Here is a 15,419-nt window from a genome sequence, read left to right on the forward strand (position 1 = left end):
ATATATAAGTCAACTAAATTTAGTCTTGTGAAAAGGAGTTTGATTTGAATATCAATCGTTTCAGGTTTGAAACTACCTTGACACCTTCTAAAGTTTGGCTAAAAAAAGTATAGAGATTTAGGTAACATTACAAAATTAAATTATTTATTTAAACTATTATAATTCATTGCCTAAAATAAATTGAGAAAAAAGAAGAAGAAGAAGAAAACATCCTTGTGTATAGTTAAATTCATTTAAAAAACACTTAATCTAGTTTTATCAAATCCATTCAATCAAATGTCGTCTAACTTTTTCTTTGATACTCCATCCAAATGTAGTGAGTTTGATGTAAGAAAAAAAGAAAGTAAATTTGTGTTTTAATTTTAGTTTGAAAAAGTAGCATATTGAAGATTTAACTTAAAAATAAATTCATATTCTTTTTTATTTTATTTTACAAACAAATTCAAATGACCCTTTGTTTGTGTTGATCTCAAACATTAGAAAAGGAGAGGATTGAGCTTTGAAACAAAACTTGGATGATAAGAAAGATCTGGACTGGGAAAATAGGTCAAAACGTGAACTTGTGCTTTAGAAATGTAATTGTTGGTGATGGAACTTGGAAGTATGATGTTAGCTAACCTAAGCTTAGAATCAAAGAAAAGAAACTCAAGGTTGAAATTTGTTGCTAAATACACTATACAATGTGGTTGTTGGTTTCAATTAACATCTCTTCTTCCTCTTGGATGCCAGTCATGGGAAGAAGCTGATCAAGGCTTGACCTGCTAATCTTATTCCACTCATTTTCAACCCGAAAAAATATCCATTGAAAGCGCCGAAGAATCTCCAATGCAGTGATTGTAAACACCGTCAAGTAGTTGTGACGGAGATGAGAAGACAATTTGTACGTCCATGTGCATCGCAGAACCAGGTTGCTTCCTATTACCCAGAAATAAACCTGCATTATGAAAGGGAGATAACATCTCCAGTAAAAGCTCTGTCCACCGGCACGTAACGGTGTCTAACTCACTAACACCTTACCCATTTTCGTCCATAGAACATGTTCGAAAGCATACTCGATCTGCTGAACTTGAAAATCCGAGAGAAACCACTGTCAAGCAAGGGGTACAGTTGAAATTGAAGTGAGAAGATAATATAAAGGCTTCAAAATGGTTGAGAAAATAAACATACCTCAAGTCCCAATCTCGAGCTATATCCCAGTAGAAGGAATAGAGGGAGTTAACAACACTTGACAGAAGCCAAAGTGGGGAGTAGAAATTTGTCCACCTATCAGGGAAGACATGATATTTAAGGGCCGAAAGAAAAATCACCGGGACCGCAGTCGAATATTTTAAAGCTGAAAAGCAGAGTTGTATGGTGTTAAAAAGATATGACAGTGTTAGCAGAAAAAGAAAGTAGAGCTGAGGTAACTATTTTTCAAGCTTGGTTGCAATTTATCTGAAAAAAAAAGGGGAAGCCAGAGCATTTAACAATTCACCAGAATCACAACTATAGATAACAAGCACTCAAACTACCAAGAGCTATTACCATTGAAAAGGGTTGTCTTTTCTTTTGTATCCTTGAATTGACGAATACATTGAAATAAACGGCAAAGATAAGGAAAAACAAGCACTAGAGGGATTGCAATTGAGTGGCTGCCACAAACTGAATCAGCTTCAAGCCATGCGATAGTGGCAACCTGCATAATAAAAGAAATCTCATCTTAATTATATCTGCTAGATCAGGAGAAAATTCACACATATAGCGCAAAGGCTAAAATCAAACGAATCAGAATTGGACTTGCAGATGGACAAGTCCATTAATAAACGATGCAGAAACACGAATCAGAACTCTAGATATTAAAAGAGGAATGGAAGAATAATCCTCCCAAAAAAACCAAGGTTAGTTGGATTTTGACAATTGACATGCATAAGGAATGAATTCAATGCTAGAACAATACCTGCCTATGAACCATTCTACAAACCGAACGTTCCAAATCAGAAAACACCTGTATCCAATTAATAATTAACAATCACAAGAAAAAGGAAGGATAAATGCAATTAATCTTCTAAGAACCAAATTATTTCAACAGTAACACTCTGAAGGTAAGATGAGAGATTGGAAAGTAGCAACTTAGATTAAACACAATATGTTTAATATTAAATTGACAGAGTGATGGATCAAAGAGAAACATGTGATGGTTTTTAGACAATTACTATAAGAGGCATAGATTCATACCTTTGCCATAGAAGTAAGGATATCAGCCAAAAAAAAGTCGGGAAATGATATTGCCTGCATTTTGTAAAGATCAAGTTCATTTAAGTGACAAAAATATTAGCACTATGAATTTCATCCACCAAAAGGTGGAATAGATACAGCTTTTTTCCCCCTCTGATTTCCTCTAATAAGTTTTCCATGGTGGATTATAAGCACACAATTAAAAGATCAAATACTTACTGTACTTGTGCACCCAAAAAGCAAAATAAAACTTGTCAATTTGAAGGAACCTCAAATTTTTAACTTATGCAATCTTGTCAAACGTTGAGTACGATTAAGTCCTGAGGGAAGACGTGCAAGCACAACAGTCCATATTATAAAATTTGCCCAAAGACAAATTTTTGTGTGTAAAATGTGCCTCTGTCAAGTACCACAGATGCAAGCTACACGACAAACACTTGCCTGCAATGGAAGAGCTATCCTCCATAGTGTCCTTAACAAGAAGTAACGAGATGACAAATAGAAAATATCAAAGGGGGATATCAGAACCATAGCAACAGCAATATACAGGGATACCTGCAACAAGTATATAGACCACTTAGAAACATTTATCTGATGTGGAAAATAGAATGTCTAGGCTAGTGAGGCATGATTCTAATACCATAAAACAGAGGCACATAAAATACATACAAAAGAACATATATTTGTAAGTTGTACAGCATGATGCAGAGAATTTGCTGCATCACACAGATTCCTAAGACATAATAGCAGACAATATCTCAAATAAAAAAACCATGAGAGTGATCAATATCAAACACATCAAAATATTAGAGCAAGGTAAATTTAAAAAAACCAATGAAAACTACTGTCGTAATCATGCAATCAAAATTCAAGGAAACCAAATCTAGAAACAAGTTTAAGAGACAAGGCGGATAATACACTGGTTGTAATGCTGCCAATGATACATTTCCATTGGAGTAAAAATAAAGGTATGCGGTCATGCTAGTAGGGACAGTGATTGTCATCCAAGTGCTACACTGCATATAACAAAACCAAACAATTAGAAGCTCAGCACCAGGAAGGTAAAAGGAGAAAAAGAAACATGCATTAACTTCTGGTGATATTAATAAGGTCAATTGGGATAAACATACAAGTATAGAGTAACTTATTTGACATAATAATAAGAAATGAAACAAATATTAAATGATGCAGTTCATGAATGGAAGAAGGGACAGATTGCTTTGAGAAGGTAATCACTTACGTGTCACGGGGAAAAAAGGTCACTTATACGTGGTCACTTAGACATTGAGTAATTAATCTGGATTTGCAGTAATGGAATAATATTTTATGTATCTCATAATTGAGTGGTGTAAAGAGAAGAGGCCTAATATAAGAGTTTAGACCAGTAGAGACTTTGAAGGAGCAACTCAGCAGGCCTTGATGTTTTGCACAAGTGTGCACAAATCACATGGTGTAGTAAGGATCTGCCTTGGTGATGCTCAAATTACATATACATGCATACAAGTAACATGCACAAGCTCGTACATTGGAACACATGTGCATGCATATACAAATTGTCCATGTGTAAATCAAGATTGAACAATTCCACCCCGGCCTAAAATTATAGAACCTAATTCCTGAAAAACTTTACCTTAACCTGTTACTTTTTGTCGTAAAACTTACTGTGCACTATAGTTCCATATTAAAGGCACCATTTGGGAAATAATGCATAAATCTTTAGAGAAATGGATTAAGATTTCCACCAAAAATCTGGATAGGTGGTGGTTGCAAATTTTGTTTCTTGCATATAGAGGATCAAAAAAGGTCATTCAAATATTTAACCTCAGCATAAAATTTAATGTTTAATTACAGCCACAAAAGATAAAGAGACCACAGTACCTTCCATATTTCTTTGTGAGTGAGGTGATTTTGATCAAGATCAAATATTTTTGCATAACCAATATTGGACTGTGAAAAAACCCATAAGTTAACTCCCCAGAGCCAAACCATCAAGGTCTGCAACAAAAAAGAAAAGAACTACAGATAACCTGCTATAAAAATCTTTATCTGGAATTAATAAAAAAGAAGTTAAAAAATACTAAAAAACTCACCACTATGAGGAGAGGGTTATAATACAAAAACACCTCATATAAGAACAAATTACGCAAATCTGCACTCATCCTCATGACAGAATCCCATCCAATCTGTTTGAAAAGAAGAATTCAATAGTAACTAAATGATAAAAAGTCTCACCATACAATGCCTTAAAAGTATCCATAACCTCCTAAAAGTATATCGAGAACAGAAGGATTAACACTGACCTTGCAACAACTGAATCCCCATATCATGAAAAGTAGTACCTGAAAGGTTAATGTGCTAAATGTTCAATAATAAAGATGAAGATCAATGCTATAAGCTTGCAAATGACATAATTAAAAAAATAAAAGAAACCAACCTTGAACCTCCATAAAAAAGCTGGAGATGGAAATATTGCAGCACTATTTAGCTGTGAACTTGGACTCTTCATCTCTTGTTTGTTATATCTAGGGTCAGGTGTGCCTGAAAAATTTCTTATAAAATAAATAATCTTAAAAATGTTTTCAAATTAAGAAAAGCAAGACGAATTTATTAAGACCCAAAATAAGGTTCAAGTATCAAAAGGGCACCGAGCTTGAGTATTAAAACATTGGTCATACACAAATCATATAATCTAACAGGATAAGTAATTTATAGAAGCTACGAAATTTGAACACAAAATTAATGTTTAAGATTTTGTCCACCAAAGAAAAAGCAAGCTCAGCATTTCTATAAGTATTAAGCTCAGCTAAAAAAGGCCATGCATGGACATACCGAACATGGCAAAGATCAGTACCAGAGACACATACCCTGAAACCCAGATAGAGAAATCGGCAAAAGTCACAAATTGACGATCACCCACCCATCAGCATTCCGTCTCTAATGACCCCAAAAGAACACAATGGCCTACTAAGAGAATGCAAGGCAATGTCTTTTCTTCTGGGTAAATCACAGAATGCAATGCAATGTCGAAATGGTTGCACATTTTTCTTCAGAACATTTATAAATAAAAAAATTAAAAATTTCAGTAACTACATTTTGAGCAAAAAAATTACAAGATTGTCGCTAAATGAGATCATGCATGAGAACTTTCTGGATCAACTTTGAGGAAATTGGAAATGGGTAAGAACATGTAAAATAAAAGCAAACCAAAAATGATAATACCAGCTTTTTCTCACTGCATGAAATTTGGGTCCAAATAAACAGGGATGATACATCCCCTTTGTTTTTGTCTCCTTCATTTTAGAGTAACACAGGCGCGGCACGTGGCCTCCAACATTCCGACGACAATACATAGAACGAAACGACATAGAAACACTTGAAGCTGCTATACTGCTAGTAAAACCCCATTGCTTGTTCTCTCTCTCTCTCTGTCTCTCTCTCAAAAACCAAGCCAACTCTCAGAGTGGCGCACACGGCAATGGCGAGCTCACTAGAAGAGGCCAAGCTCGAGCGGTTTCTCCAGTGGTTACAGGTGGCCATATGTTTGCATTCTCCTCTAAGCTTTCATCACTGACCAAATACTGCAACTGTGTTTTTGATCATTTGGGTTTTCAAATTCAGGTTAATGGAGCGGAGTTACGTGGGTGCAAGATCAAGTACTCTGATTCCAGCAAAGGGTTTGGCATTTTTTCGTCTAATGAAGTTTCTGATGGTAACCCAGCTCTTTCTTTTACGCATAAGTTATTGGGTTTTTGTTTGTCTATGCTTTTACTATTTTGTTGTCTGAAAAATTCGAATTTGAGTGTCAGTAGTGCATTCTTTAAGAACCATATGAAAAATAAACCAAAGCATTCGATTTCTATGGGTATTGGGTTCGACGAACCTTATCAACTAGTACTTGAACTCAAATTTGGGCAATTTGATCAAATATGTTTGATAATTTGAGTAAACATGGACATAAGTTCTTAACCCCCGAATGAAAGGTTGGGCAAACACGGGTTAGAGTCTATCTGACTTGAGCAACATGAGGAGTTCGTTTTAAACAATAAGCATTTCATGTTTCATATGGTTCTTTGTCTAAATTATTTACAGATACAACTTCTATACAACAAGTTACGTTTGTTTAAATTAGTTATTGAAGATTTTTCTTTAAGTTTGTTTTTTTGTGCAATCTGCTTAAGATACTTTGATTTGGGCAACCCGAGAACTTACTTGGGAAAACATATTCTGTTCCTTGGGCAAGCATGGACATATCTCCTAATTCGGCCAACCCACTCACGTCCACCCTAGTTAAGAATCCATGGGTAAAATGTGTCCCAATAAAATCACACTATGAGAAAAGGGTCCCAAAAATTTCACATTCTAGTTTAAGATGTTCTATCTTTTTTTAAAATGTGTGACATTCTCGGTTGCAACACTCCGAGATTAGAGCATAGTTTTGATTTATTTTTTGAAATAATTTCAGGGGTTCTATTAGTTGTTCCTCTGGATTTAGCAATAACTCCTATGAGAGTTTTGCAAGATCCTCTTCTTGGACCAGAATGTAGAGCAATGTTTGAGGAAGGAGATGTAGATGATAGGTTCTTGATGATTTTGTTTCTAACAGTGGAGCGTGTCCGCAAGAATTCTTCTTGGAAGCCGTATGTATAGAATGCATTTTGTTGAATGATCAATTACAATTTTCTCTTTTCTTTGTTGTCTGAGCTTCAGTTGGGATAACATCAGGTATCTTGATATGCTTCCGACTACTTTTGGCAATCCACTATGGTTTACTGATGATGAGCTTTTGGAGCTAAAAGGGACAACATTGTATAGAGCAACTGAATTGCAGGTAAAAGATATTTGGGCATCTGGCCATGACATTTAAACACTAACTTGTAGATTGTATACATGTACATGCTGTATAATGTGGAAAATTCCATGCAATGATGGTTCATTATGGTCTTCTAAGATGATGAAAGGTATAGATCGGGCTTTTTGGTGCAATTGTAGTTTTTGTGATGTTGATACTGCCATTTGTAGGGGCTTTTAGATTGAACTTGATTGATATTCATGCTGAAAATTACTTCTATGTGGTTTCACACTAAGCTCAGTAGGCTTCCCAGCATACCAAAGCTTTGTTTGTTTTATGTGGTTTTACAAAGTATCTAATTATTTAGTTCTGTCAAATATGGTTTAAGTAGTTTATATTCTTTGTGTAGTATATTTGACCAAAGACAGGTTTATCTTACAGAAGAAAAGCTTGCGGTCTTTATATGATGGTAAACTGAAGACTCTGATGGAGAAATTGTTAACTCTGGATGGGGATTTAGAAAGGTGTGTCAGAAAATTGAATTTTTTTCCCATATAATTATCAATGGAGAATGAAATTAGTTGGTCCTATCGAGTCATTTACATAATATATGTTTCTTACTAGATTTTCAGGGCATGTAAGTATTTATTTCAGCAATCACAGAGGTACTTTATGACATGAATGATTAGTTTAGTAATAATTAATTTTATACCTTTTGGTCATTTTGTTAGAAATTCCAATACTAATATTCTAATTATCCTGCATCATTCTCATTTTGAGCTTCTCGGTAAACGCTTAGAATAAAGTTAAAGGTTTGTGCAAATCTTTTCTTGTGGTGATTGTACTGTCTTGTTTCTTGTCCTAATTAATGTTTGGATCAATAAATAAACTGCTGATGCTGAAATTATGTGAAAACATTATTCAGAATTTCTGATACTCAGACTTTGGACCACAATTTATCATGGAGTCTCTCCAGTTGGTGGACCTATGTAGTTTCATTATAGAGTAATCAGGTGTCTGTGTGCTTGTGCTGCTTTTATATGAACTGACCCTTCTCTTTAAATTTAATGGTCCAAACTCTTGAAGTCTGGTATTTGATGGCGGACTGTCCATCTTTTTTTGCAAATAAGCTTTTATCTGACTGAGTAGTGAATAGTGTGTCATATAATCTTGATAGATGCTATCTAAAATTACATGTTGAACGACATTGTCGATAGTTATATGCATTTTCAATATTACTGTGCTTAGTTACTGATCATATACCATACCTGTTGCTTCTTTTTCAGAGATGTTTGCTTTGAAGATTTCCTTTGGTAGGTACCATCTTCGTGAATAATCTGATGATTTTTCTAATTGAATCCTCTTCTTAATTATGTCTGTTCATTGTGCTCTACACCTTTGTTCCTTATGCTTCACAATTGGCTGTCATGCTAGGGCAAATTCTTTGTTTTGGACCCGTGCTTTAAATATTCCCCTTCCCTATTCCTATGTATTTCCCCAAATTCAAGAAAACAAAAATGATAGTGCTTCAGATGGCAAAAATTCTGAGGTTTCTACTACTCATATTTGCATGGAAGAGTTGGCTAATGGAATGGATGAAAAAGGTAAAGTCATCCTTGGCTGATGCTTTATGAGCAATCTTCCAATATACTTTAATCATTAGATACTTGGTGCTTGATTTGGTATTTCATGATATAAAATGTTCCTATTCGTACTAATAGCAGTGCTTTCTCTATTTAGGATGTCAGGTTGAAGGGGTTGATATTCAAGTCAATGGAGTGACATCCACATCAAAACAAAAAGAGACTGTCTGGGTGGAGGGTCTTGTTCCTGGCATTGACTTTTGCAACCATGGTATGCTAGTTGCTTATCAAGTCTATGAAATTTTAGAAATTTTTATTTTCTGAAATCCACAATATTCTAATAACCTTTGTTCAAGGGTGAACTCCTCTAAATCATGGAGCCCTTGTAGTAGTTCAACTCATTTGATTCTAGCGAATACTGGAGCCTGAACTTGTTTTGTTGTCTTATTTTACGTACCAGTATGCCATGAAGCTTAGGATACTGATGGAACCATATCTTGGAGAGAGAGAGAGAGAGAGAGAGAGAGAGAGAGAATCTTCATTTGCTTATATGCTTGCAGTATACCTTACCAGCTGAAATCATGTGGCTGTTCAGATCTAAAGGCAGCAGCAACGTGGGAAGTTGATGACACTGGATCAACAACTGGAATTCCTTTTTCTATGTACCTTCTTTCTGGTAGTATTCTGTTTCTTTCAGCAGCTCGTAGCTCATTTTTCTTGCTGAAAATCAATATTTTTATGTTGTAGGTAATCATGAGATCTCATATTGGTTTCATAGGGTACATGTTTTATGCAACCGCGACTGTTGCTATTGAATTTTCACAATACTTGTTTCCATTCGTCCACTTCTGTTCTTTTTTTCTATGTAACTGGGTTATGAGATCCCAAAATGGTTTCATTGTGTATACATTCATTTTAACAATTTCTTATGAAGTTTTACTAGTTTTCATTTCTTTTCGTTGGTTCAATTTGCTTGGTTATCTTACTTATATTCCTCTTCTTTTTTCCCCTTCTATTGGAAAGCTGTCCAACCTTTGCAGATTCAGGGAGAAATTTCTATAAGTTATGGTAACAAAGGAAATGAGGTATTGTCTGTTGTCATTTGATACCAAACTTACTTTTAGAATGTAGTGCTTTCTCTGCATACCTCTTAACTGGTGACTTGCTCTTCTTCCTTGTAACTTAACATAATATCCCCAAAGTGGTTGGTTGCCTTTGCCCTCTGCTTGTATTCTGGAATTGTGTTTCATTTGTGCTACTTCTTGCATTGCGTGTGAACTTTTTTTTATCCTTTGAGCATGCATTCTCATTTGGAAAACTCTATTTCAAACTACTTTGTCTCTGCTTAGTGCTATCCCAGATCATGTTTTTCTCATCCACTTCATCATATGAAAAGCTTCATCAACTTTCTGAATGAGAGCCATTATGTTGTGTTTGATGCAGGAACTACTTTATCTCTATGGTTTCGTCCTTGATGGTAATCCAGATGACTATCTCATGGTAATGCCTCTATATTGGATTTAGCTTGTGTGGCCTTGTCGTGAATGTTCTTTTGTTAGTTAAATTAATGACTCTTAGTGGTGATGTTGTTTGAAACTTGATTCAAAGAAACTTAACCTTCACTCTTTGGTGTTGTATGTGTGGAGTTTTTATACCTGTTTCTGTCATTTTGTTCCATCTAGGGCCATATTTACTGTCAACGAATTGCTTTGAGCTGACTTGGTACATGCATAATTAATGGTAGGTTGTTTATTCAGGTCCATTATCCAATGGAAGCAATTCAAAGTGTTCCCTTCTCTGACTCAAAATCACAGCTTCTTGAAGCACAGGTCAGCTATTGTTTGCTTTTGAATTTCATTAATTCGAGGAGAAAATCAACAGTGCGAGTCAAAATTTAAGGGGATCAATGGAGAAATTTCTGAATTACTTTTTCGTTTCCAAAGAAAATGTGATTTATTATTAAAAACGTGGTTGTTCACAGAAGGCCGAAATGAGATGTCTGTTACCTAGAAGTTTACTGGATCATGGCTTTTTCCCAGTAGACATCTCAAATAAAGAAGGGGATGATAAGTGCAAACTTGACCATGTTTGTAGCTATAGTTGGAGTGGTCAGCGCAAGATGCCAACATACTTACACAGATTGGTTTTTCCTGAGAACTTCTTGACAGCCTTGAGGACCATAGCCATGCAGGAGGATGAGCTGTTTCAGGTTTCATCTCTGCTGGAAGAGGTAATATTCTTTACGTATGTAATTTCTTGCATCAAAAACCTTGCCATTTCAGCTTTTACTAGCTAAGCATGTACATAATGGTGTTTCAGTAAGTTGTGGGTCACATGAAGACTTAAACATTATTTCTCTTTCTTTTTTTAAAATAAGAAAGAAGACTTCATAAAGAGGAGGAAAAGAAAAGTAAATTTGAAACTGAAGATGTGCTCGTTAATATGGCACACCATTTAGTGGTCAAATCCTAAATTTGTAGATCTATCAGGTTACATTCTTGTCTTCACAATGGTTTATGTTAGAACTTAATGTTTATCATAAAGTGAAGAGCTGGCTGAAGCAACAAACTAACCTTGCAACGAAAGGCTCAGGCCTCAAAGAATATAAGCTTTGAGAAAACTGAAAATTTTACCTGTTTATGTAATACAAATTTATAAATAAACCCAATCCTAGACATGTATTTATAAAAAAACCCAAGTACTATTTAAACATAGAAACACACCCAAAATAACCCCAAAATCAACAATTGTATATTTTTTGGGATGGTGTTTATAAATAGGTTTTGAGTGTGTGTAATGATGGGTTTTGGGTGTGTTTATAAAGTTTTTTTATAATTTCAGCTCCCATTTTGGGTGTTTTAGTGAAACTCCCTTAATTTCCAATGGAAATTGTGAGAAATTATGACTCTTTCAAAAATATAAATTTAAACGTGTTTGTGGAAGAGTGGTGATTCAATAAGAGAGTTAATGAAAGCCGTGCAACCTGTCACATATGCTTAAAATATTTATATCAAAGTGAAGTTACAAGGGGCATGTCTGTTTTGAATCATTTGCTACCTGATTATTACCCCAAGTTGAATCTCTTATTTGAAGCTTGTAAGATCTGGAGGGGGGAGGCAACCATCTGATTCAGAAGTTCGAGCAGCTGTATGGGAGGCTTGTGGTGATTCCAGAGCTTTGCAATTACTCATTGATCTTCTTAACGTGAGGTAACCAGTAGAAACCATCATCAAATGTTAGTTCGCTGATAATTTAGCAACATATTTAGTAAGGGTGAAACTTCTCAAATCTGCGTGCCTCCACTTGTAACATGAATATGAGATCCATCAGAAACTGGCATGATTGCACAAATCCAAGGGCTAAAGGGCTATTTACCACCTATTGTCCAAAGAAAAAAAAAGTTATATAGTTGGCTACCTAACCAAATTTTTGTATGCAAGGTTGACGGATCTTCTAGAATCTTCTGGTACAGAGGACAGCGACACCAATTTGCTTAAAAATGCACATATTCTTGAAAGTGCAAACCAGCATACAGATGAGAACAGTTTAAGGTACCATCTTTTGACATTATGGTTGGTTTCTCACTGCAATAAATTAGTCATTTTAAAGTTGAAAAAAATGTTGAGTATTGCTGATCTTTTTGAAAGCTTAAGCTGCCCTGTGTCTACCAATCTAAGATGTAAAGTGATTTTTCTGTGCATTCAAATTCTAGGATATGATAGACCAAATATCCTACAAATAACAAAAAGGTGTCTTCATATGCCAACTCTTTGTCTTTAAATTAGTTTTTTCCAGTTCTAACATCAGAAGGAACTTTTGAAATTTTAAGTTTTTTATGTGATGTTGGAAGTAGGAGCACTTCATAAGTTACATGCTCACTCTTACAAATAGAAAGGATGTGATCTAAATTCAAACTACAAATTTCCCTAGTATTTTGTATTTTGCGTCGACGCGATCGTTATAGTTTTCTATCTCTAACTTCAATTGTCTCCTTTCCCAACACCAAAAATCTTGGGAGAGAAACTCAACATGCTTGTTAATCTGGGATTTCTCTTTTCTTTTGCTGGCTGCAGTCAAGAGACAAATGGCAGTGACTATACACAACTATACAAGTTGATGAGTAGAAACGTGTGGGCTAGTATTGTATATAGAAGAGGGCAGAAGCAACTCACTCGATTATTCCTTAAGGAAGCAGAACACGCCCTGGAATTAGCCCTCAGCGAGGGCAACTAATTGTTTGCATAAATTCTTGCTTTATTGCCTACTTTAGCCAGCCTTTGCAGGCAGTGATGTACATCACAGAAGAATGTTAGTGAAGAAGCTGAGTTTTGACCTTTGGTTCTTGTAATTATTCTTTCTGGTGCATTTCTACTCATCATGTATTGATTTTTTCCGTCTACTAAGGCACAGAAGTTTTCCTTCCCAACTTCTTTTGGTTACTGTAGAGGATGCTATGGTCAGTTGCTCATGCACAATTGCTTACTCGAACTCTTGTATACTGAGAACATTGCCTCTCTGCTATGGTCAGTTGCTCATGCACAATTGCTTACTCGAACTCTTGTATACTGAGAACATTGCCTACTCTGCTGAAATGTAAAGAGCTGAAAATTGCCAACTTTGGTGCCAACCATTCTGGTAACCACTTGAATAAACTATGCAGGGATTTGTAGTCTAATGTAGATTGATTGTTAAGACATTTAGTCAATAGTGTAGGCTTTTTATCCCTTATATTTAGGGCGAGACAAAAACAGGAACATAAGGAACAGGAAAATTGCGGGCCACATTGTTCACAGCCCATAACTTCTGCATATACCCAAATATGCGGTGTAGCATACAAAAACATTCCTAGGCACACAAAGGCCTCCAAAAAATTTGAAATTAGGTGGTCTACTCTTTCTCTTGCATGTTGTCTTCAGTTTTCTAGGCCAGCTATATTCTTAAGTGCCCACCCCAAGGCGTAAGCAGCAGCTGCAGCAATGGCGCCATTGAAGAGAGTAACAGCCACAGAAAATGCATAGTTCTGGCCTGCAATCTTGGCCTTTGCAGCCCCGAGAAGCGCTAGGGCAAGCGCAGACAAGATACAAGCTCCAACAAACTTAACCGAGTTGTTGTTCGTAAATGGGATGAGGATGATGAAGGAGAGGAGAGGAGCACTGCCAAACACAAGGAAGGCTGCAAATGTGACCAGGCCATTCTTCCATGGCTTTTCTGCTTCATCGGGCTGTAGCATTCCATGAGCCATCATCTTCTCATGCACCAAGATGTTATTGTATTTGGCGAAAATGTTCACAACCTAGTCAAAGCAAATTGAGTTCCAGCTACTACATTTTAGTCCCAATGCGTATACAATGTTAAACAAGTTGAGCATCACATTCCCATTAGATTCAAAATTCCTTAATTTTATTTTATTTTTATTTATATTTTTTTTATCTCTATTGCATAGGCTTTTCAAAATTTGTTCAAACATTTCTTTAAGTTCTAGAGGAAGCATACCGTAGTAGCGTCAGTAACATCCATCCCAAGTGCTTGATATCGCCGAAGCAACTCCACCAGCTCCTCAGGGCCACTGTGATTAGCGACATCCCATTCAGTCACCGCCTGTTCTTTGGCGGCGACATCCTTTTCACTGCTGCTGGACATAAAATCTCCAAACCCCATTGATATCCCATCTGCCACCAGGTTTGCAAATCCAAGCACCAATACATCCACTACAAACACACAGTTGTAGACGCTAATTATTATAGTCACCTTGGTCGTCTACATTCATAAAAGCTCTACCACACTAAAAGTATGTTGATTATTTTCACCTGGGTTTTGTTTCTGTATCCTTCTTTTGGGTTGTAAGACATACATATAGAACCAATACAACTTCAAAGTGCTATTCACCAAAAAAATTCCCATAAAAAACTTGGATCTCAACTAACATGTTAAATTATGCGTGGTGTTACTGTTATATGCATTAATTTATACTTCGTACCAGTTTGCACCTAAGTTCGAGTCCCCATCCCGTAGATGATTAGATTAATTTAGAGTAATTTAAATTATCGCATGCGTTAAAAATAAAAAAAAATTCTCTCAGGATTATCAAACACAATGACAATTCAAACCGATCAAGATCAATGGCAATATTAAAAGCAAATTCTTCAGGTCATGGGAAATACAAAACCCAATACACATTTTCATTTTCAAGAAAACTTTTAAGACGAGGAAATTAAAGAAAGAAAACTATGATTTCTTACCAGAGGAAATACGACTAGCAGAGATAGAGGAAATGAGAGAGAAGCAAGTGACAATGGCATCAAGACCGGCATACAAAATGCTTTTAGCATACTCCCCTTTCCATGGCTCTTTTGGTCTCTCACTCTTCTTGGTAATATAACCTCCATTACTATTGTTGCTAGTTTCTTCAGCTCCAATAATAATCTCCTCTCCTTCGACTAGCCTGCTATAAGCTGCATCAGCCATTTTGTTTTTTCGAACTCTTTTTGGGGCCAATTTTCTACTGTTTTACTGTTCCAAATACTTTTCACAGTTTATGCATCAGCTGGGTAAACAAAATGAGATGAAGATGAAGATGAAGTCAGCCAAAGGAACCCAAAAAATAGAAGAAAGAGAGGGTGTGCCTGTGCGTTGTCGTTGTGCATGCAGTGCACGTGGCTTGCCACGTTGCCACCTGTATTACTTGATTGGTAGAGTGCCTCATCCAGTTCTAGGCCTCGTGGCTTTCTTGTCTGCCTCAAATAAAAAAAACTGATTATCTGGTTTTAGAGAGTGCAAATTGGACTAGAAGGGAGAGGTTTTTATTTTATTTTATTTATAAACATTTTTTATTT

The 15,419-nt window shown here is 35.9% G+C and overlaps 3 protein-coding genes across 7 annotated transcripts; 1 reads left to right on the top strand and 2 right to left on the bottom strand.

Annotated features, from left to right (window-relative positions):
* Positions 1-595: 595 nt before the first annotated feature.
* LOC103331961 (uncharacterized) lies at positions 596-5,475 on the bottom strand. Of its 4 annotated transcripts, none has more exons than XM_089052816.1 (13): positions 5,079-5,475; positions 4,649-4,752; positions 4,515-4,553; positions 4,305-4,397; positions 4,093-4,209; positions 3,135-3,230; positions 2,656-2,769; positions 2,215-2,268; positions 1,937-1,984; positions 1,525-1,675; positions 1,168-1,333; positions 1,018-1,065; positions 596-915 (listed from the first exon to the last, which is right to left on the bottom strand). In XM_089052816.1, the coding sequence occupies exons 2-13, from the start codon at positions 4,718-4,720 to the stop codon at positions 783-785; spliced, it is 1,131 nt and encodes a 376-aa protein (XP_088908942.1). In that variant the 5' UTR covers positions 4,721-4,752; positions 5,079-5,475; the 3' UTR covers positions 596-782. The 4 variants fall into 4 exon arrangements, with proteins under 4 accessions (XP_088908942.1, XP_008232865.2, XP_088908941.1 ...); XM_008234643.3 differs by having other exon boundaries at positions 596-934; positions 1,018-1,087; positions 5,079-5,473; XM_089052815.1 differs by having other exon boundaries at positions 596-934; positions 1,018-1,087; positions 4,515-4,569; positions 5,079-5,473.
* Positions 5,476-5,586: 111 nt separating this feature from the next.
* On the top strand, positions 5,587-13,012 carry LOC103331962 (SET domain-containing protein). 2 transcript variants are annotated; one of them, XM_008234644.2, is made up of 16 exons: positions 5,587-5,743; positions 5,833-5,923; positions 6,677-6,851; positions 6,937-7,042; positions 7,445-7,527; positions 8,290-8,316; positions 8,438-8,607; positions 8,744-8,857; positions 9,182-9,262; positions 9,610-9,671; positions 10,030-10,086; positions 10,344-10,415; positions 10,568-10,816; positions 11,680-11,795; positions 12,027-12,137; positions 12,660-13,012. In XM_008234644.2, the coding sequence occupies exons 1-16, from the start codon at positions 5,690-5,692 to the stop codon at positions 12,817-12,819; spliced, it is 1,728 nt and encodes a 575-aa protein (XP_008232866.2). In that variant the 5' UTR covers positions 5,587-5,689; the 3' UTR covers positions 12,820-13,012. The 2 variants fall into 2 exon arrangements, with proteins under 2 accessions (XP_008232866.2, XP_008232867.2); XM_008234645.2 differs by lacking the exons at positions 5,587-5,743; positions 6,677-6,851 and having other exon boundaries at positions 5,834-5,923; positions 6,922-7,042.
* Positions 13,013-13,346: 334 nt separating this feature from the next.
* Positions 13,347-15,159, bottom strand: LOC103331963 (uncharacterized). Its single transcript, XM_008234646.3, has 3 exons — positions 14,826-15,159; positions 14,080-14,294; positions 13,347-13,879 (listed from the first exon to the last, which is right to left on the bottom strand). Exons 1-3 carry the CDS (start codon positions 15,049-15,051, stop codon positions 13,499-13,501), a joined length of 822 nt encoding a protein of 273 aa, XP_008232868.2. The 5' UTR covers positions 15,052-15,159; the 3' UTR covers positions 13,347-13,498.
* Positions 15,160-15,419: the final 260 nt, after the last annotated feature.

Source organism: Prunus mume, linkage group LG5 (assembly GCF_029339155.1).
Source record: "Prunus mume cultivar Tortuosa linkage group LG5, ASM2933915v1, whole genome shotgun sequence".
In the NCBI taxonomy this organism is placed as follows: Eukaryota; Viridiplantae; Streptophyta; class Magnoliopsida; order Rosales; family Rosaceae; genus Prunus; species Prunus mume.

Excerpts from the sequence above, each read along its gene's own strand:
- LOC103331961 (XM_008234643.3), bottom strand. The coding sequence starts at position 4,720 with ATGAAGAGTCCAAGTTCACAGCTAAATAGTGCTGCAATATTTCCATCT. Across the intron at positions 2,269-2,655 it reads GGATAGCTCTTCCATTGCAG|GCAATATCATTTCCCGACTT; the intron begins GCAAGTGTTTGT and ends TACAAAATGCAG. Across the intron at positions 1,676-1,936 it reads GTAGAATGGTTCATAGGCAG|GTTGCCACTATCGCATGGCT; the intron begins GTATTGTTCTAG and ends TTTATTATGCAG.
- LOC103331962 (XM_008234644.2), top strand. The coding sequence starts at position 5,690 with ATGGCGAGCTCACTAGAAGAGGCCAAGCTCGAGCGGTTTCTCCAGTGG. Across the intron at positions 8,858-9,181 it reads CATTGACTTTTGCAACCATG|ATCTAAAGGCAGCAGCAACG; the intron begins GTATGCTAGTTG and ends GTGGCTGTTCAG. Across the intron at positions 10,817-11,679 it reads TTTCATCTCTGCTGGAAGAG|CTTGTAAGATCTGGAGGGGG; the intron begins GTAATATTCTTT and ends TCTTATTTGAAG.
- LOC103331963 (XM_008234646.3), bottom strand. The coding sequence starts at position 15,051 with ATGGCTGATGCAGCTTATAGCAGGCTAGTCGAAGGAGAGGAGATTATT. Across the intron at positions 14,295-14,825 it reads TGCTAGTCGTATTTCCTCTG|TGGATGTATTGGTGCTTGGA; the intron begins GTAAGAAATCAT and ends GTGTGTTTGTAG. Across the intron at positions 13,880-14,079 it reads ATGTTACTGACGCTACTACG|GTTGTGAACATTTTCGCCAA; the intron begins GTATGCTTCCTC and ends TGCTTTGACTAG.